Source organism: Anticarsia gemmatalis, chromosome 7 (genome assembly GCF_050436995.1).
Source record: "Anticarsia gemmatalis isolate Benzon Research Colony breed Stoneville strain chromosome 7, ilAntGemm2 primary, whole genome shotgun sequence".
Lineage (NCBI taxonomy): Eukaryota > Metazoa > Arthropoda > Insecta > Lepidoptera > Erebidae > Anticarsia > Anticarsia gemmatalis.
In genome coordinates, this window is record NC_134751.1 from 3,192,058 (window position 1) to 3,215,653 (window position 23,596).

General features: G+C 32.4%; 1 protein-coding gene across 1 annotated transcript in view; it reads right to left on the reverse strand.

Moving 5' to 3' along the window:
- Positions 1-23,596, reverse strand: part of drd (drop dead) — a 52,598-nt gene that overhangs the window by 23,271 nt on the left and 5,731 nt on the right. The window contains exons 2-3 of the mRNA XM_076116522.1: positions 14,697-14,908; positions 718-911 (exon numbers count right to left, since the gene is read on the reverse strand). Of these exons, the coding sequence (XP_075972637.1) occupies positions 718-911; positions 14,697-14,908 (406 nt within the window). The remainder of the gene's footprint in view (positions 1-717; positions 912-14,696; positions 14,909-23,596) is intronic.

Consider the following 23,596-nt stretch of genomic DNA (forward strand, 5'->3'; position numbering starts at 1 on the left):
AGTGAGTCAGTGAATCAGTGAGTGACAAAATTCAAAATTTTAACAAGTTGTCATTCTTAAACTACTGGTTCAAATTGACTGAAATTTTAAATATACCGTGTTTATACAATGACTGATTAGTTGCTGAAAATCCAGGCTTCTTGTTTTATCCACAACGAAATTATAGGGGTGTCAAAAACAGCCCGAATTGCTTCGAGAAAAGGATTTTACGGCCGTGCTGCTTTTTTTTGCTCGACTTGCGGGGGCACTTCCGTGCCCCCAGATCAATAAATAAATAAATAAATATCATTGGACAACTCACACACGGTCATTTGATTCCAAACTAAGCAGAGCTTGTACTATGGTAACCAAATAACTGATAAACATACTTATATACTTCTAAATACATATGTACTTATATAGATAAGACCTTTGTGAAGAGCAAAATACGCATAGTTTGTAAAAAAAACGTCTTTGGTTTGAAATGTTATTATATGTAGGCAATCCCAATCTCATTTATCAAATAGACTTAGGAAAAACTATCTTTACCTGCCTGTCCAAGTTTTGGTTCAAAAAAGTAATATACAGTAATTCAGAAGTCGTTACCTACAATACATAACTTATTTTATCTTAACTATACTTACATTTTTGCTACACTCAGAGTATCGACACACATTCTTCCCACCAAAAAAAAAAACTGCAGAACCAAAATACAAAAAAAAAAACTAATTAACTTACATTGACAACGTCTTTCCAAAGGAGTACGGTCTTTTAAAGTCTTTAACAGAGCACATAGTATTATGTACTCTGACAGAAATGCCAAGACCGGCCAGTCTCTGCGACAGTTCTTCCTCCAGGTCGAAGCTGCTGCAGGAGCTTGGCATGCAGACACCCCACAGCAGGCTGGAGTACCGAGGGACTCTGTGACCCATCTGGAACAAGGAGGAAATAGGTTAAGGGTCTTATTTAGTTTGTTTACAATCGATATAATTACCGGGAATTTTGTGAAGCTTTCATGAGGTATTAAGTCTTTGTCTATAAGTGGAACGGCCAAAAATAGCAGAAATATCAACGAGTAGGCCTCTGTTGGTAGCGTATTAAAGATTATGTTCGATTATTATGCTTTGGTAATCATTAACCGTAAAGTTTGGTTACAAATTTAAATAACCTAAATTTTTTTTAGCATTGCTGAAAGTATAAAAGATATTGTTTATCCACAATCGTGTCATGACTGGCATGAAAATGTTACAAAATCCTGTAATATAAGCTGAATTTGAATTCTCAATAGCTCTAGAAAAACAGCCAATTATCAGGAGCTTATTAACTTGAATACATAAGTTTATGTAATATTCTAGTTCAATAATATTACATAATAATTAACAAGATGAGATAATACTTATAATCGCATAAAAATAAGGAAGGAAGAGATCATGCATATAATTACACAATAAATAACTACTATTAAGCTATTAAATGTTTAAAGAAACGATATGTCACCATAGCACTTACAGACATTAATCATATTGTAAATAAATAAAGTATGAGTACATAATAATCATCTAGATCACGAACACGAGTGCTCCAAGGTTTGAACTTAGTTAATATTCCGAGAGTCGTCCAGTCGTCTACTATGTCAGCTTATTTGGTCCCCCACTTGATTTTGAATTACAATTGTTATTGAGCAACACAATGGCCCTTGACCACTGCTTGCTGAAAATATACAAAGAATTCGCTATTGATTCCAACCCTTTAGACAATGGGAGCCAATTTTGAGTCGGCATTGTTCGATGTTATCGAACTGAAGTAGAATTATTATTACGATTGGGTATGCGGTTTGTAAAATTCATATTCGGGTTTCGCTTTGAAGTGTCCCTTTTATTATTTTCATTATTGTAAGGTTCTATGTAATTATTGGCAAGGATAAACACTCCACCCTTATCGATAATAGACAATTAATTTCGTACTTGTAATGGACGGTTTCGGTATTCCAGTTGATGACATTTAATTTGCTATTTGGAATGCAGTCGTTTGGCTACATATAGCAGGATATTGTAAATTGTTTTATATGTTACGTTTTGTAGCCCAATTAATCATTCTCTATTAATACCTAGACAACAAATATAGCAAGATCACGGTCATATCGAACTGCTGTCGTCGAAATGTCAAATGCTTTGTTCCAGTCTTGCCATTTTGGCTGCCCACGGGCTATTTTAAGAATAATTCTGACGACATTTAATTATAAAAGGTCCTATGAGAGAATAAGTGAACTATATTTTTTTGTTGTTTCTGTCTCTCTCTCTCTCTCTCTTTTCCATGCTACGAATCCCATATGGTAGTAGGATCAGCATCCCCAACCTTTCTCCTCTACTTCGCTCTGTCCTGAACATCGTCTTCGGAAACCTCACACTCACTCATATCTCTTTTAGCACTACAGTTCCCGTCTAGTTGTTGTTTGTCTTAGAATATTACTGAAATCGTCGAAATACCATTAATTTAAGTAAAACTGCGATAAAATAGAATTTGTCATCACTTGAAACTAGGAAACGCGATACACGTTTACATACATTCATAAATAGTGAATGTTTTTTTATTTCCACGATTTATATCGCGTTGTTTCGGTTTAGTGTTACATAGTTTATAGTTGACAGTTTTCTAGTGATATTTATACCTAGTGGCACAGATCTAGTGATGTATTGGGTACTTGTTATGAATGTTAAATGGAATCATAACAGATTTCCCGCTGGTTTTCGATATGGTAACCGTTGTAGACTGCAGTTTACACATTGTTGATATATTGTATGGGAAATCTATTAAAATAAGTTTAAATTTAAAATTAAAATAACAAAAAGCATGGCTGAAATATATTTTAAGCGGTTTTTATTCAAAAAAAAAATTAATTTAAAAATAAATTATTTTTTCTTTTTTTTTTTAATTAATTTTTTTTTTTTTTTTTCAAAAGAAAATTATTTTCTACAAAATTGTTGCAAGCGAATTTAAACTCTCTAGTTCTGTTCAAAATATTTTTTAAATTTCCGTCATTATATTGACTAGTCGAAAGGGCTCGGAAAGAATTATTTGTATTCTTCAGTCTACCACGGTTAAAACGTCAGAAACGTTAAACAAGATTATATCTTCTACTAGACATCGAATTTATGCTGCTTTTTAAAGTATCTATATCGTTTTTTAGAACGTGATAAATGCAGTAGTGATTAGTAGATCATAATCTATTACAAAATCCATCATTAACATTCACGTGCGAGTTTACTTTCGATATTAAGAAATGCAGTCTATACATTTTAATTTAAGACTTTTGTTATCCTTCACCTATGCATAAACTGGTTATTTATTACAAAAATACTATCAAAAACATATATATTATTAGTCACGTGACATAATTGTTTCAAAGTGCATTTCTGGGTATTACGATATTTGAAAACTTATAAATATTGATAATTTAGTCTAGAAGTCGAGATAAGTATTGAAATAAGTGTGTAAGTAGGACTGAGAGCTGTCGAAAGAACATTCTAGAAGGTTTTTTAGAAATCAGTGGGCGGTAATGAGCTCATTATTTCTTATGAAGATTAAGGGTTTGTTTACCAAGCAATTGTGTTTTAAAAAACGGGGCATAGTTAACCAACATCTATAATTTAAGCGCCAATAATGGACTAACTGCACGTTTCCGCCGCGTATGGTGTTTGGTTCTAATGCCACCCTGGTCAAATATTTGTGTGATGAGCTCTACTACTAGAGGTTCTGTTCTGAAGCCTGTTTGTTAATGTATCTATCTAAGTGTGAATTTAGAAGTATTAAATTATTTAAGGGTTGCCACTTAATTTGACCACAGATCTTTTTGCAAAATCACAGGTGTAGGAAATTTGGCGTTGTTTTCTTGTCTTTGTGTCGTCGTACTTACTAAAATCAAGAAATAAGAAATACTAGTTTATGCACTAATGCAGTAATAGACGAAAAAAAAAGATAAAGATGACGTAATGGACTCACGTTTTTCAAAATCAATTGATATTTGATTTTAAATATCAATGACCACTTTAATATTTGACTTTTTATTTTTCTTATTCAAGTGTTGACCTTTAAAGAGGTTAGAATTTTATTTGTTTCATAGATAATTATCTCACGGGAAATCCATATTGTGGTTATTCTAATATCGTCCGTAAAATTGTTATCTTTCTTAAGTATTCTATAAAATCTGGTTTATTTTTATGTATAACGTCTAAAAAATGTGTGGTTTAGTACCGTGGTATGTTCTAGATTACATTCCTTATTTATTAAACAATACACGTTGCCCATATGAGTGTTGGATGAAAAGGTATTGTAAGAGTGATCAGGATATCTGATTGAAAGAGAATGAATGGGAAATGGGAATGAGTGAGTAAGGGAGGAAGAGAAATAATAGACGATAGGACGAGGACACAACATGAGTAAGGAGTTAAAAGAAACATGAAAATATAAGCTTTTAAAGTAAAGAGCCAGGGTTTTATTTACCAATCGACATGAAGTTTATGGAATGAAATTACAATAAATGATGAAAAGATATTTAGGTAGATTAGTTTGAGTATAATTGGAAGAATTTAGAAATCTGGACAAAAATCTGTTTAACCAAGAAAGATAGCAAATAGATATATAGAGACATTGTAACTCTGACACAAATTATAAACGTTTTCAATTACGACAATCACATACATGACCAATTAAACACTGAAAATTTAATTAACCACTAATAGTCTATAATGTATTTTCAATCGCATCACGTACCCTTCATCTATTAACACTAATTAATTATCATACAAACAATCAATCAAACTGAATGTAGAAATAATGTCGGCCTTGAACTTGCGACTCCATGTTTCGAAATTTCATTGTATGCCGGTTGCACGTTAAACGAATATATTAGTTCGCAATAGTTGCAGTATATACAAAGTGCTTGCCGTGACCTATGTGTTAGACAGATGACATTGTAATAGGGTTGTTTACTGATCACGATTTTTCGATATAAAATCTCCCACGCGAGTAGTCGAAGGTTCGAACCCGAGACAACATACCGATGACATTTCGAAGCCATGTTTCTATTTGAATTAATTATCACTTGCTCTAAGGAAGACAGGGTAATAAAAAATTGAGAATTTTTAGCCGGTTAATTGCTTGAAAACAACGGACAACTCAGACATGGGAGTCTCAAATACAATTTGTGGACTGGGCTATATTTTTTATTACTTGTGGGGAATGAATCTCTAATCTCCGATGGATTAGTAATGTTATGCTGACCATTCTGTATCACTGCGCCAGATGCATTTATGAGGGATATATTGTAGAGAGATAGTAGCGATTTGATACTAGAAGTACATGAATACCTGTATGCTATATTCTTTATACCTAGATTTTTTTCAACTCTTTTCTTGTCGTTTGATGCCGGTAATGTAAGTTTTTAAAAAAACATATCCGTCTTTTCTCAAACTAGAAGTAATGAATAATTAAGATTTTGCTTCCATTTCGTTACATTTATCGACTTCACTACAATAATAATACGCATTTTTTTCTGTTCAAGTCCTTGAAAAACTGGATTGTCGTGCCATACCTACTAGTAAATTATTTGCCATTTAGGACCGTATTATTATAGATAAATATGTATATTACGTATCTTGTTAGTTACATCACAGAACATTCTTCTAGATTTCCTTGAAGGCATGATTTTTAATAATAATAGGTAGAAAAAAATATTATTATGCAAATGGGTTTGTACAGGTATTTTGGGATAGTTGATGTGTTTTATGTAGATGTAGGCACAAGAAATGTGTAGGTTTTAATATTGGTTATGTCAATATAGTAGAATTTTAATATAAATAGGCCTCTTAGAGACTTTTAGTATGACCACATCGTTATATAGTATATTTTATCGAGAAGTTGAGATTAATAGAAGCTGGTAAATGTTTCAAATTTCTGATTTTTCCAGTTAATACTATGGCTATTGAATTTTTTTATAATAAATCACTTATGTTATAGGAACTACATAGTACAGTAAGTTAACGATGATTTTATATATAGTAGCCAAGGTGATAACATTTTTTTTTCTGAAAAAACGTCGTATCGTTTGGAGTCAAAATTGTATGGAAATATACTGAGTTAATAATAATATGATTTATCTCAAAAATAAAATACGCACAATGCACATTTTATTTATGCTACTAACTTTTGATCTTTGTCTCAATATACAATTGCATAACAAGGTAGTAGTATTAAACCGACGAGAAAAAAAAAACATTACTCATTTAATAACATTTAAACAAGTAATAACTAAGCTAACTAGTGTCTAAAACTTGACATAGTCTTAAATATTTGCGTAAATCGACCATGGCCTATGGCCTAGGTTACATTTTAATATTTAATGAGAAATAAAGTAATAAAACTACTGAGGCAGGTTAGGGGCGTTTACTGATCGTGAGGTTAGTGTTATTTCGTAATAATATTTTAGTTTTTCTTTTTGAAACTTTATAGAAAAAAAGATATCTGCTTGATAAGACTAAATGAACCTTTGAAACGTCTGAACCTTTCGAAATTTCTTTAATCTAAACATACTTTTTTTTAAAATTTAAGTCTCCGTTTTTAAATAAAATGTTCCCTAGAAAAAGTGTTGATATGTATCTTAATCATGGCCATTTATCGAATATGGACCCTCATGATTCGAAGAGCCAAATGCGCCCACACTGGCTCTATAGATGAGACATATGAAATAACAACAAAATCCATCACACAGTGGTCAAAAAAAATAATGCATAGTAGTAGTACATTTAGTAACCAGATTTATTCTTCAACCAGAGCTTGTCGTCTCAAGAATTCCAAAACGCTACATTGTTATCCATGCACATCAATAACAATCCAAAAATACCAGCCGATTGTATGCGACACATGATTAAACTTTAATAAAGAAGTCTCGAAACATATACGTGTGGACGGAATATTGAATGAACGCGGCGACCTTGAGCCTCAAGTTCCGTTCGCGAACACTGTACATGTAATGATACAGTACAAATGTTACGGTTATGGGATATTTGAAGATTACGTCACTTGGGAACCGGTTCACGTTATTCCAGTAGCGCTTCATTCCAGTGATTCGTTCCAGGCTTTCACGTATCTCAGTTGAAAACAATTTGAAAGCCACTTTGCTTTACACTGTTTTCTTTTTTAGGTTATAGTGAATGACACGTTAAGTCAATGCAGCAATGTATTGCATGTTGTTTAAGTGTAAATCAATCGGGGTGATTTCAGAACGACTACATTTTAAGTGAAATTGAAGTATACCAAATGTGCTGTGAGTGTTGCCTGGTAGCATGGTGGACAATATTAGAAAATGTGGACATCCTTCAATAAGATTCGCAGGATCGCAGTGAACAGAAGGCTCTAACTTAGCATTGAGAAAAAACTGGGCGACTGTAATGTGCGTGTTCATAACAATTCCGAATAAGTCATCGGCTTGATCTTTCACATAATTACAGTTGGACTGGAGTGGACGCCCTGATTGGAATGAAAAATAAACTAAAAAGAAGCTCTACTCGTATAATGTAAAGAGGGCGTTACTACAACATGCCTGCTATTTTGCCAAGCAGATAGCAAATACCAGTTACCTTTATACTTTACATTTCGAAGATCATGTAAATATTTATCGGGAACATTATAAAAGTCAAAGGTTATGTCCAAATAACATTACAATGATATCTGCCAAAGGAAGTTTTTAAAAGTATTTTCACCTATCTTCCTACGACTATCTATTTTTTTTAATTTTAAAGTTGTATATACTAATAATAATACATTTTAAAATTAGTAACTTAACTGTTTAACAGTATTGTATGTAGTCGAATACACTACTGTTTTGTTAGCGCGTGTTTGTGTTTGCTAGGCAAGAGATTTTGGGTTTTATTCCCAAATTTTAACAACATTTGTCATTTGTTTCCTATTTCACGCTTTTAAATTATGCTAATGCTTATTATGTCGTTCGATTTTAATCAATTAAACCAATGCAAACATCTAACTTAATGTATGCTAGTCATCTCTATTCTATGCTGATCATGTCCAGGTGTTTCCAGCCACTACGTCATGTCTCCGTGATTATCATCTATGATATGTTATCACTAACTAAAGTGTTTGTGCGTCATTCATTGTTACATATTAAGGTGAACACCATGTAGATAGTCTGAACTTACTATTATGGGCTGTATAATTGTCATGTGCATTTATTAATAATTTGATTTGGTTTGTCGCTATGTGATTGTATATCAATCAATTGTTGTTTTATTGCCTGTTAAAACTATTTAGATCTCTGATTGGCAAAATATTGAATGAAAAAATCATTATGCTCGTGTGCTCTGCCAAAGCTGCATTGGTATAAATCTGTGCTTTTTGCGACAAAAATCTTTCTATATGTATAGTAAAATTGATTTTTTCCGACTATTAACAATGTTTTATCAGTTTCAGTGTGTTTTTTATAAAATAACCACTTTTAAGATATACTGATATATTTTAGCATTATATTCATTATACCAAATCGGTATAATCTTGATGCATCGACATAGTCGTAGCTTTTTCTATCATCTATACTAATATTATAAAGCTGAAGAGTTTGTTTGTTATTTTGATAGGTTGTTTGTTTGTTTGTTTGAACGCGCTAATCTCAGGAATAATTCATAAAGGTGGCTGATGCAACATTCGCCATGACGTCCACTAAAAAATATGTCAATGTTGTTCTCCCAACCATAGGTCAAGCCTAATTCTAGGCCTACCCATCCATCATCAGTCACAACACAGAATGATTAATCATTTGGCCATCACCTTGAACAATTTTCTCAATCGATACGTGATCGTAATCACGAAAGAAATTATACAACTGATTTGTCATGCTCCATTCGTAAGTTTTTTGTTTTGGTTCTTGACCTATAGACTCTATAGTGCCTAGTAATATTTGTTCTGAGACGCGAATTCTTCCTGTAGACTTCCGACTTCGGACTACTTCGGACTTCGGACTTCCTACATACGGGAAGAGACCAATGCCCAGCAGTGGGACAGTCATGGCTTAAAAAATCGACTGCCTAGAACCAGATAGTTATCGACAACTATTTCATAATGCAGAAGTGTATAGAATTTTCAGGCCGATGTTACGCGTAGCGCTCCTCAGTCGATTAACGATCTGTGGACTAAGCAACTCTTGACGCGGTCATTCCAAAGATGGTCGTTTAGTGGTATCTGAATAGAGCGTATCCGTGCTTCGGAAGGTAGGAATAAGTCCTGATTAAAATAACTGTTGTTAAGCCATGTCAAAGGCCTTCTGAGCTTGAAAAACTTTGACACTAGATTAACCACTAAATATACGATGAAATAATAAAAAGGAAATCGCGTTACTGCTTTGTCATCCTTCCGTTGTAGGTATTTTGTTTCAGTTCTTGACCTATAGTCACTTGTTCACTTGATAGTGCACAGTAATGCCTGTTGTCAATTAAGATAACAGCCACGTCAAACGCCCTTCGGTCGACTTAAAATCTTTTGACATTAGGTTGAACATGACGACAAAAAAATGAAAATCGCTTTGTCATCTTTGAGTTGTAGGTTTTTGTTTCAGCTTTTACTTATCATTGTATTAAGTTCTTGACCTATAGTCAGTCATTCACTAGATAGCGCATAGTAATGCCTGTTTTCATAAGTATGAGTGCATGACGCATGTATTGAATTTATGACGATTATTGTAACCTTGCTATCTAAGGGGGTAGGAATGTTTAAATACTGTAGTACGTAAATAACTAGAAGAATTTCTGAGGGCGGAAGTAAAGTATAATTATTCGAATCTTATTTATTTTTAACTTCTTATATAAATGTTTATAAGGCTGACTTAATGCCAAAGATATATTACGCGTTTTACTACAAACGTTTTGTTGAATGTATATATTATTAAAGGATAGTGCTTGTTTATCAAATATTTTCGGCAATTTTCTCAATATTTTGGAATTTTATCGTACTTTTTAAATAGTTTTTATATGATCAAGCCCACACTTATGATATTTTAATAAACTTTTCGAACATGAAATTACTTTGAAAAATCGGACCGCCAAATAAAATTGTAAAAAAATAATGACGCGATTGTCATAGTATTCTCTAAATAAACTGGATTTTTTCGTAACCCCAAATTATGATACAGTTATACAAAAATTAAGATAACCGGGTAAATTATAACGGAATTAGTAACCAGTTTTTTGACAAATGGCCGTCTCAAAATTAATGCGTACAGTTGTTTGAGGAAAACTGCGATGAAAAATATTTTGTTATTTATTATAGGATCTGCTAATCCGTTATTTGAACCGTTAAATTAAATACTATTTACGTCAACATAAGTAGGTTCCTACCTACTTGATAGTATACAATTAAGCACAAACTTGATAGTATACAAATAAATAAATACTTTTTGCAGCAAAACCTACAATTGCGTATATATATATATATATAATTTTTCTGTAAGTGTGTATGTCACTGAACTTCTCTTAAACGACTGGACCGATTTTGATGAATTTTTTTTGTGTGTTCAAGGGGATCTGAGAATGGTTTAGATTCTCAATTTTGTCCGCTGGACAATGTTTTTTTAAATTAATTTTTAATTTATTAGACAGGACAACGTCTGTCGGATCCGCTAGTATCCCTATAAAATGCTCAACTGTTAATTCTAGAAAGGAAAAAAAAATGTGTACTAAAATAGCTAAGCAAACTAGAAAAACATAGAACATAATAATATAACTGACAACGTATAAAGTGAGGTTTATTTAATATAGGTAATAGAACATAATAAGGCATATTTTTTCAATTTTCTAGTTATCATAAAAGTTGATCGTCATTACTTATCCCTGTCTGAATCAGGAGTCCAACTGACTGAAAGTAGGGAAAGTCTCAAGGTTTCACAGCCGCCTTGAACATTATCTACAGCGGGGTGGCTTTCTAATCAATGATAACGTCTTATCATGGATTTATTACTTGCGGTCTTGATATTCGAAGACATTTATGTTATTGAAGAACTGAATTTATCAGCATTGGAAATTATGTATGACGGTTTTTAAGACTTGGTATGTATCACGTGTTTCTATTGACAACTAGTGTACGTCAAATTGGTGGGCAGTGTTCAGTACAATGCTGTTTTCATGTAACGTGTTTATCGCTATAATGTAAGGGAGAAAGCAATGTACAACCATGGCATCTTACAAATAGTTGTCAACTGAGATATGTGATAAGCCTAAATCATAATAAAGTATAAGTTATGTTTGGAGAACATATATTATTTTTTGTTATAAACTTAATTGACTTACGGTAGTTTTATTGAGTTAATCAATTTGTCTTTACACGTCGTTTTGCATAATTATTTTAAAAAATAAAAATACTCATTTTAAATAATTGCAAGTGATCGTAAGTTATGTTGTATTTATACTACAATTTCGTTATTTTAAACCAGATTTAATTTCATTCAAGGCAGTATGTATTTATACTGTTGAAATAACTTCTCAAAATATTTCCTACAGCACAGTCAACAGTTCCGAAACCAAAATTCTTAGTGAATGACTCTACAATGTAATTACAAGTTAGCCATACAGATCTACTATTAAAGCAGAACTCCATATTAAACCAGTGGGTCTACGGGCCAGGTTCAAACCTGTACCGTGGCGCAACCGGCCAAGGCTCTTTGAAAAGCTGCTCGGACCCAAGGTCATGGGCTGAACGGACCCGTAAGTGCAATGTTGCGACATAGCTTACAACATTGCCTACGTATGCGAGGGTGCATGTTGCTCTGGGGAGATTTTATTGATATCGAAATGAGTAAGTCTTATACGAAGTTAAAATTGCCTGATTTCGCTACTTCTGGACATAATCCTAGTTATAAAAAGTACTTTTAACTGTGTGTTAAGATGTTGTGTATAATGTGCTATCGATTTCAATCAATCGTTTTAACAAGCAGGCGTTTATTTGAAAATCTATAACATTAAAGGATCTACCCCCTTTTCGAGCTAGTGGTACATTCAGTAGTTTTGACATAATGTTTTAAATTTGATTAGTAGAGATATTTGGCTTTGATGCAAAGCTAACTATCCCTACTGCAATCGAAAGGCCAAAGTAATTCAGTGTTTCAAGTTTAAAAATAATTTTACATTGTTTATACATTATTTAAACTTAGTTATACCGCTCGGCAGTTTTGGTGCACGCAACTGCATATTATTTTAAGGCCTTAGTTAAATGAGTGCAGAAAAAGCAAATATATTTTAAGGAACTAGCTGAATTTGGTGACATAATAGTTATGTTGTTTCCTTATTGCAATTACACTTTGTCTTGTTCAGAATGGAGTTAGTTCAATGACCTATGTATTAACGTCTGGACTTTTCGTAACATTATTATAATAACAGTTTCCTGTTAATTATTAAAAACATAGTACAGAAAAAATACTTTTTTATGAAAACGTACTGTTCGACTGTGGCGACATTATAAATAGTATACTTGATTTAATACACACCAAATGTATAAGTAACCATTAATACTCCATTGCTGGGTCTCCTCCCGTAATAAGGGAGAGGTTACCACGCTATTCAGGTGCAGGTTGAGGACTTTGCATACCTTCAAGAACTGTTCTAAAGAACTCGTTGGAGCAAGTGATATTTATTTCTAATTAACATACATAAGACGCCGATTTACCACAGACAAAAACGCCATAAAACTCTAAAATTTTCCTTTACGTCATGCAAATCTACACATCCTGTCATAAAGGATTTGATCAACTTTCGAAATATGACAATAAAAATATTTACATAAAAACGACGTCAAAGGATTTCTTGGGAAACAAGTGTAATTAAACGGATCGTTTCCTTCTACAAAATAAATTTTCTACCGGCTTTTACTATTCCTTGAATATTAATTACATGGTTTTATGATTATTTTTGCATACTCGTACATTCGAGGTGGTTGACAAAATTATCACAGCCTGTGTAATTTGTTGAATGTGAGAAAGGGTCAGTTTTTATAATAATACGATTGAGTTATTAAGTATCATAATAATCGATTTTCAGTAAGCTATTACTGGCGTTTCGTATTTTAAAAGGGCTTTTAAGTCTGTGAACTTAAGTCGTATAGTAAAAAATACTTATGTTTTCATAGTTTTTGTTATTATGTAATAAACACTACCTTTCTTACTAACTGGGCAAAATTAAATATTGTTAAACACTTTATATTCCAGAATTGCAATTTTAAAATCTTTTTCACTTGAATCATTATTATCTGCAAATGTTCACAATATCTGAAAACCACAAAAATACGCTTCCTAAAAAATGTATTCAAATATTTATAGTCATATCTCAATATCTATAAATACAGACATGATATTATTATTGTATCGAAATATTTCCTAAAGTCTATTTATAAATGATCCTTGAGACTTTTACTAATAATGGCTTTAGATCCACATGTAATCCGAGTGGGCAACTTGCAATATTTCGTCGCAGATTTCGTATTACATTTTCGTAAGACCTGACCAAACCACGTGTCAAATGTTTTTGCAAACATCGAATTAATAAGGATACTGTGTGCCCATACTTACATTGGAAATAGCTTTGAACGAAAATAGCTTTTTTTAGTTGTGCTTACAAAACTTAACTACTAAACCTTTATGTGAACTTTGACTGAGTAATTTAAAGCAAGGGTTTTTTTATACAAAAGCTTACAGCAAAGCAAGCTTGCTTTTTTACAGCAAAGCATGAATTTTGGATTATTATGTTTTAAAACTCAGGTATTTTTAATGTTTAAATATGTTTAGACTTCACGTTATGTTTTCTTGTGTGTAAATTCCTAAAGTGTAAGTTATAAGTAAAAACATCTTTATCTTATAAAAGACATTTTAAATAGGAAACATTTAAAATATGATGATTAATAACAAAGTTATTTAGTGAGACGAGAATTTAATTTCCTAGCCGGATATTTTTTATACCCAATGAGGATATTGCCATCAGGTACAAGTTTTAGATCGAAGGACATTACTAACTGTCAGAAAGCAAGAACAGGCTCCATTTTATAATATATTACCGTATTTTTAATCAGACAACACCTTAAATTTTACGACCGACCAGTTTTTATATCACCACAAAAGTTTTTAAGCGTCTTATGGCGTGCCTAATTTATTTTTCAATTATTTACGTAAAGATTATGTTAATGGGCTTTTCTGTTCAATTATTTTTGAGTTTTTCCTATAGTTTTGCAAAACACCCGAGTTTACTAAATGCGAAGGTTATATAAACCTGTTCAGTGAACATTATTATAAAGGGCCCTATTATAATTGACATAAAAATGTATTGGTGTATTATGTGATGTTGTGTAAGCATGGGTTAAGGAACTTGATTAAACTTTGGTTTAAGGATAGTGATACAAAAACACCTGGCGTGTTATTGATACGTGGATTATGATTGTGACGAACACCCAAGATATTGTAAGCGTGTGCTGTAGCTTATATTTCTTTTTTTTGCATTAAAATGCCTTAGAAAAGTTAGGTATTGCAAAACTAGCTGCATCGAGAAATTCTAAAATAATATGATTTTGAATGTCCACATAATTGTGGAGAAAAAGGGTTTATGTACTATCAAGGAGTTTCCAAAATTATGCAATATAGAATATTCTTAAAACAAAAAAAAATCTATAAGGTTACTTACATCAGTGATATTACTCCTAATATAATGTCCGCTGTGTACCAGAGTGTCGATTTCATCCATATTGTCGTCTCCATTGAAGCTCATCTGCAGTGACGCCAGGCAGTACTTCCCTCTGACCGCGCCATCTATGCTGAGGCATTCGTCGAAATCACCGTATTGGTTTCCATTGCCGCTGAGAATGCCGGCTGGAGGCTTGGCTGTAGCGTCGAACACTGGAACAAGATGTAGAATTGCTTATTCATTGCTAATTAGAAATTAAGGCTTCTGCCAATTAAAGTATGGTATACATCTGCAGACTACGACATCTCGTGTTCGAGAGTGTTCCTGACCCGGGACGTCCATGGACTTTTGGCATTATTTTTACTTACTCGTATGTTAACCTTTGTGGAGCTATTCTACCACATTAATTCTCTGCCTCTTTATCATATCAGCTCCACTTTTGGTATTTAGCTATTAGGGTATATCCAAATTTTGACAAGATTATCTAAACACTCTAAACAGTAGTTATCTAGTTTTGGCTAATTACCCGATATTTGACGGCAAGTGAGAAGTGCTCATATTGCTTATGGCTGTGATAGACCATTTAATATGGGCCTGTTTCGATGTGTAATAAAAAATCAAAGCCCAATCACATCTTCAACCTTTGGAGCCTAAATAAAAAACCATACCTATAATTTATAAACGTTTATAATCTTTATTAATAAGTCAACATCTGCCAGGTGCTTCTTCACATTTTTCTTTTTCTGACACCTAGTTGCCAAGTCGATACAACAAAACGTTTAAGTGCTATTCACACTGAAATCTGCGTCTAACCCGCGCTTGCCCCGCACACGCTACGCTGCGCACATTAAGTGTGGTATCATAATCTTCCATATGAATTCAAGTAATTAGACCCTGACGGGACGTTAATACGGCATTAACGTCCCGCCACGCGCCTGAAACGCACTCACTTTTTGTCTGAATTGCACTTTAACCGTTAAATCTAAATATAAATATATATATAACTGAAAGGTAACTGACTGACGTAGGGATCTATCAATGCTCAGCCCAAACCACTGGACGAATCAGGCTTAAATTTGGCAAGCAGGTAGATATTATGACGTAGGCATCCGCTGAAAAAGGGTTTTGTTCAATTCTATTTCTAAGGATAAAATAGGGGATGATAGTTTGTATTAAAATTCTGTCTCAAGTCACATACCACGCGAACGAAGTCGCGAGCAAAAGCTAGTAAAATACAAGTTAGATCATATTATTATCTAAGCTCACTCAGGTGTATAAACAGATAAACAATACTGACTCATACAAATGAATAAATCTATCAAATAAATGTTTAATTTATCTCTCGAACAAAGTAATTGATTGAATCAAGACATGACTAAGCAGATGGTTTTTAAAACGTAGAATATCGTTACAATTTTGGAAAACCGTTTTCCTGTTAATTAACATAACGCGTTATATTTTATTGTTGTTGTTATGAAGGAGTAATCTTTGTTTGTTTATTTGAAGGCTGTTATATCCGAAACTACGAAATCAATTCTTACTTCGTTTACCTTGTTTTTCACCCGCGAATGTCCCATAGCCGAACACGGGTCTCTCCTCAAACCAGGGAGGGGACCCGTTAGGCCTCCCTTAGGCCCTCAGTTTAATTCCAGAGTTTGTTTACCAATAGAAGGCGTCATTGACCCTGTTTAGTATAACTTTCATATAAATACCTAAAATCACGCATTTTATGGAGACAAGCAGAGTCCAAAGAACTTCATTGCTACAATGCCTATGAGTTTGTTTTGCTTCATGCACCTCAATAGATTTTTTTTAAACGAATTACAGGGAAGATTGCGAAAAGCGGCCCTACCCTTTGAACATGTAATAACTGCCATTTAAATAAGGACTTATTATTATATTTAATATATTCTAAGCAGGTTTATGTTATAACAATAACAATGGCATAACATACATCACATCTGATAAATATACATACACAATGTGTATGTATATTACACATGCATTTATTTCTAATGATTTATTAAAATACATATGTAATGATACATTCTTAAAACTATTTTGGTTTTAAATTGAATTTAGTCTTTAAAAATTGTCTATTAATCTATATTAATATTATAAAGCTGAAGAGTTTGTTTGTTTGTTTGATTGTTTGTTTGTTTGAACGCGTTAATCTCAGGAACTACTGGTCCGATTTGAAAAAATCTTTCAGTGTTAGATAGACCATTTATCGAGGAAGGCTTTAGGCTATATAACATCACGCTACGGCCATTGGGAGCGGAGTAGCAACGAAAAACGGGGATTTTTTTTTCATTCTTTCTTATGTGACGCAAGCGAAGTTGCGCGGGTCAGCTAGTTTAAATAATAAAGGTAATCTACGTATATATTTGACAGGACATATAAATTAGTATTATCTTCAGATTTGAATCTTTCAATGTCACTATTTGATTGCTACAATTGATTGCGTTTGTCTCTTGATTTTAATTATTAGTTAAACAAGCTTTAGTAAGATGATTTTTATTGCAATTTGTTTATAAAAATAAATCTTAAGAAAAATACTGTTAAGAAAGGTAGTATCTTATTGCTATAATAGACAATCATCTAATTATCGACGAATATTGTATGAAAAGCTGTTTTTTACGGGATTAATTTTGAAGTACATTTTTAATATGAAACTCTCGATAATCGATTGTAACGAGTGTGAAAAATTAACGTCAACTTTTGTCAATACATTGCCATTGTAGTTATTAATTGCGTCAAAATTAAAACCAATAATGTCTTTGTTTTGTGACTTAATTATTAATAACAGCATTAGCATTTTTAATTGATTTTAAAACACGATATCGTTGGCCACCTAGACAGATTTCAAAACGACTAGACAAGGATTGCCGAAGTCTGCGACATTTGCAAATCTAAACATAGATATACTATTGTGTATCTCAGTTGAAATCTATTTCATAGTCACTGTACTGTACATCGATTTTTCCTATGATAATTTCCGGCAAACCAGCAATCTACTATACAGTGGATATCAAACTGACGTTCACTTCTTGTCCACTAAGATACACAATAAATACCCATACAGGACATAGTCTGCTGCAAGAGTCTGTTACGACTTTAATACTATGATACTTTTGTATTTATTTATTACAGTCCAAGTTGAATATAAACGCAAAAGTTGAATATAAAAAAGCTGATTATTAATAATAAAATTTTCACTTAATTTTTTTTTTGCGTCAATATTTATTTACGTTCGCATCATTATCATTGGCCTTATAGAGGCCATTGAGTGCATCTCAATACAAACAAGCCTATGACCTAACATTATAAATTTGCGTGCTAATTCAGATGCAAACCTCACGATCCAAAGAGAACTATTTAAATACGCACTCATTTCGCATAGCCTAAAGGCCGAGAAGCGGTTCACCTTCTAATGTCGCAAGATGTAACTGAAAGAACTGGTTTGGGCGGCTTTTTAATAGATTCAGTTTTTGGGGTTCCTGACACAAATAAGGAACTGTTTAACTGCATATTTTTGATAAGTATAAACTTCCTGTATTTCAAAATATGAGCCTTACATTTTATTAGGTAGTAAGAATTAATAATTAATTATATGTCCATTCGATTTCCGAATGCATTGCCAAAGTTGTTTTTTTTTCTTAAGACTTCTTCCTAACTTTTGCCAGCCAGTATTTTCTTCCTAGTAAAGGTTTTTGTTTCACGATTTCGTTTGTTTATGTCGCATAATTTCCTAAATATTTCTGTAACGTATGAAGTATGTAATTATGTAATTCAATAAACGAATTTGTCTATTTTTGAGCATTTTTGCAACATTGTCTGCGAAGACCAGACGCATGATCAATATTCATTCCATATTTGACACGTGGCCTAACATTTAATTTTGTGTAAGAATAAATTAAGATATTTGTAATATTATAGAAATAATAAACAAGTTAATAGGTGACTACACTGACTAAGCAGTTGCTATTAGTAATTATATTTTTGCTGTCTACGTGATTAAACAAGCTATAAATTTTCATTAAATTTGGATTACGATTATTCTTATGAAACTGTTACTTTCATCAAAGTTTTTATAAAACACAGTTATGTACTGTTGACGGCAGTGCTAAGTGAACTTACTAATCGTCAATTATATTCAGAATAAGTACTCGAAGGTATTATATTTGACGATAAAAACTAGACATTTTTATATTTATTTTCGGTTTAGATTCCGTCCGAAAGATCTATAGTTTTTTCTCCTAATTATTGGAAATTAATATAAAAATCTACATCTATCACCCAAGATACAAGGGTACATACCTCTTATTTGACATTGATTGGTCATTCATGATACAGATTTCAAATTATATTAATATGCGATAACGCAACATTACTACATTTTTTATTGCAGTCTACATTATAACTATTATGATTTATATTAGCTACCATTTTGAATATGCATTTCATAAATTAATGTAAATATTTTATGACGAAAACTGGTGTCAATAATCTTATTTCAATTTCTCGATTTTGATTTAAATAAATGATTAATTAAGGGTCCAAATTTCATTGACCTGTAGAAGGCTAGCTGAGGCAACGAACATGCGTCACACCGAGTGTAGATTAACCCAAAAATTTCCTATGAAATATTTTAAGCAAGTACTCAAAAATTACTCATTTTAAGTTATGCTCTTTATTAGCACTTATCGCTTTAAAACACGTTAAATTAAAAGGGACAGCATGACACTTAATTAGATAAAAAATCTAAAAATGAGTAACGCCATAAGATTATATTTTTGATAACTTAAGAGTTCTTAAACAGATGTGTTGTTTCCAATAAACCTAGTTTATGGGACAAGTATAATTGTTTAGCCAAAATATTTTTATTCCATCACTAAACGAGCCTTTTTCTGGCAATCAATAGACATGTTGGTAATGTTGCCGAATAATATTATAGATCTTTCTCCATACAACATGTGTTGTCCAAATAACTAGTGTCCTTTACATAGAAGGCAGGCGCGAGTCACGACCGCGCCAGTTGGCAGAACTATGTAAATCGTTACCACGTGTTCGACAGACTTTATTATCATGTCAAGATCACGACATCAATTGGATAACCGACTGTGTTGTTTTTACGCTTATAAGTAGTTAGAATATGAAAGTATTTGTTTTATTGTTATATGGGGAAGATAATTATTTTAATGCCCAACCCGTACTCAGCGTGGTGGACTCAAGGCATTACGGAAAGAGACCCTTATCCTGCAGTGGTACAGTAATGGGTTGAATTTATTTATTATTTTAATAGCAATTTATAACGAAGGATTCCTGGGAGAGATGTTCGAGTTGTAATCCAAGAACGTGAGGATGTACTTGTGCAAAGAGAGTTTAAGTTTAGTGTATTTTTAATCAAAATCCTAAAGGTCTTCATCGTGTTATTAACAGTGTGATGATGAAAAGGATGAAAAAGGATAACTTCTCTATAGCTACTCAAAAAGAAAGAACCAAAAATTTAACTTTCATCTCACACTCTCACCCCTAAAATGCCGCAGGGCATTTCCATGTGACGTTTTAGACCGAATGGGTTTTTCGAACGCCAATCTCGTCCGTTGAACCTTGCATGTCAAATGTCACTGGTGAAATGACTATAGGCGGTGAATACCAATGTCCAAGCGTTCAAGGATGACATTGGCGTGACTCGAATGTGCATGCAGAACAAAAAGTTTGAATCGTAGACGGATGGACTGCTCGGGACTTTTATTTCCTTGGGTTTTTGCAGCCATGGATTTTGTTTTAGGTTTATGTCTTAGTTTTATTGTATAGTGTATTGTTATATCTCGGATCTTTTCGCACATAAATTCTATGAGCCTGTAAAGTACAGTACTACAGTAAAGAAATATATCAATGGATTTACGCAGTGGGTTTGGACGATAAAGTACTAAAATAGATCAATAGCGTAATATACATATATACTTGTTTGGAATGAAAAAATATTTTCATTATAGACAGTGAAAAAGACTGTATTTTCTTATCTTTCAACCACATTTATAGAAAGAAATTTCCATTAAGCAATTTTTCACCACTGCTTATTATTTCCTGAAGTTATTATTGAAACGTATTTCTATTTTAGCTTGCTATGTAAAATAACAATAGTTTATAGAAAAATGGCTAGTACTACAGTCATGACTAAGGACTTCTTAGTAATTTATCATAACAAACTGAACCTACATTATTTCTGTTTCCTTGTTGATGTCTTATGATGTACATCGTGACTGTTTTAATTAAATAAATGATATCACAGATGTTACTTCATATGTTAATATAAACTTTAGTTATTTAAATAGATAAGTATTTACTGACAATAAACTATTTTTATTGTTTTATTAGTAGATTTGCACTTTATATAAATTTATTATAATAAACTGAAGAATACTAGTCACGGATAGTGAGTTTGATTTTCGAAGTTTTAGAGTTAAAGTTAACACCTCAACTTAATAATTTGTTAATGAGATCGATAATTCTTGAAATACGTTTTACATGATTAAGTAAGGGTTATGTTTTTATTAGTTTTATACAAATTTTATAATTTTCCTTATTTACGTCGTAACCAGTGATTCTTCAGTCATTCTTTATGTCAAAGAATAAATCTTTGACATAAAGGACTAATAAAGTAATTTGTGTAAGATTTTTTAACATCATCATGGGCATCATAGCAACAAAATATCAGAAATATGAAACTCTAAATAAGCCGAATATACTAGACTAGCTGACCCGCGCAACTTCGTTTGCGTCACATAAGAGAGAATGGGTCAAAATTTTCCCCGTTTTTGTAACATTTTTTATTGCTACTCTGCTCCTATTGGTCGTAGCGTGATGGTATATATATGGTATGGTATATAGATGGCCTATAGCCTTCCTCGATAAATGCACTATCTGAAACTGAAAGAATTTTTCAAATAGGACCAGTAGTTCCTGAGATTAGCGCGTTCAAACAAACAAAGAAACAAACAAACTCTTCAGCTTTATAATATTAGTATAGTATAGATTATAAGTTTAATAGACAAAGTTACGAAACTCTGACATATCAACAAAGTATCGGGTTGCTTCCCGCAGAAGACTAAATTGATTTAACAGCAATATTTAGTATTATGTAATAGTGCTTCAATGTATTCGAACTGTATGGTACTTTCTTAATAAAACGTGTGTTTTTAGAAACTCTTGTTCCTCTACTAAAATGTTGTATAAACATAATATTACGCTTTTTTTTACCTGAATCTTAAGGCAGAATTATAATACACCTACGTATTACCATTAACAAAGTTAGTCCTACGTAAGGCAATAGGGGTAATTAATCGAATTACGATTAAACCAAGAAAATTATGATATTTCTTGTTCTTCTAGTTGTACTACTAAAAAATCTTCAAGGAAAACTGTTGTAGCCTGTACTGCTTTTCAACATATTCTTACTAAAAACTTTAAACGGTGTCCTCAAAACGCGGGACGCAAAAGCAAATTTGAAAATGGTGACTTAAACTTTAAATACTATACTTAAAAGGCACTAGTTGTAAAGCTTTTAAATAGAGGATTAGCATGCTTTCCATGGTATAATGAAGATTGATATCTGTAGGTAGACTTGAACTTGACCTTCTTGGATAAATGATTATAACGAAGTATATAGTTACGCTCGTGTAGGTATATCATTGTTACGTGATGTTATGGTATCGGGTTCATATACTAAGTTAATGTGCTATAAACGTTGATTTATGTCTAATTATGCAACCTATTAGTACAATAAATATGAGATATATATTTTTTTAGATAATGTCTACAATTTAGTAAATCCCCAATTTGTATTCACGTTTCTTTGGACAAAAGAAACTAAATCTAAAAATTGCGTTGACATTTTCGTTAAGTTGCTAAGTAAGATAAAGGGCCTCAATCGTTTTTGGAACATATTATATTCCCCAACTCGCACTTGACTTAACTACGGAACCTGGCCAATACTTACAGAGCACAACACCCGTGACTTCTATATTTAATTCTACAAAATATTATTTCTACTTGGGCAGATTCATCTAAAGATCAAAATAATTATTCCAGCATTTTAGGAACGTCATTCAAGGATCAAAATCTTTACTCCAACATTCAAACATTTCAAACTAACGGATGTTCTAATTTTTGGGCGGTTTTCTTCTAAGTTTTACCTTAAACGACAGTTAGTAAGCGTTGTACGTGTGTGAGCGGTATCTGACTACTGATTAAGTGTAGCGTGTCAATGACATGTGATCTAATCTCTATACTACGTGGAAGGGTTGAGGATGGTCTTGTTGTGTAATCGTTTGTGGTTTGATTTCAGTTTGATGAAATTTTTGTGATATTTTCAGTTTCATATTTTGTATGATTTTACCCTACTTATCTATAATTATGTATAAGGGTATGGTTTAGTTTCGTGGTTGGCGTGAATAAATTATTTAAAACGATAAAAGAATAAGAAAAAAAAGAAGATAGCAGGGGAAAAATAATAGTCGGATAATAAGGTTAACTTGCTTTTTTCTATTACAACTCAATAGTACTATAGTAATAGGTAACTACATTTTCTTGAAGTCTCCATCTCCCATTCATGTTAATTTCAAAGATAAGCAGGTGCGAACCTATGTGATATGATCAAAAGAAGAAATATAATACTATATTTTCACACCTTCGCGAGTCCAATAACTTAAACGTTTCTATTTGGACATAGAAGGAAAGATCAAGAACGTTTTCTTTAAGACATTCAATTAAAAAAATAACAAGCAACTCATTAATAAAGTTGTATAAAATTTGGCGGCTGTAAAATTATATTTTATGGTGTAGTTCACAATGAATTAACTCGTCAATCTTACAAATTAAGAACTTGAACTTTA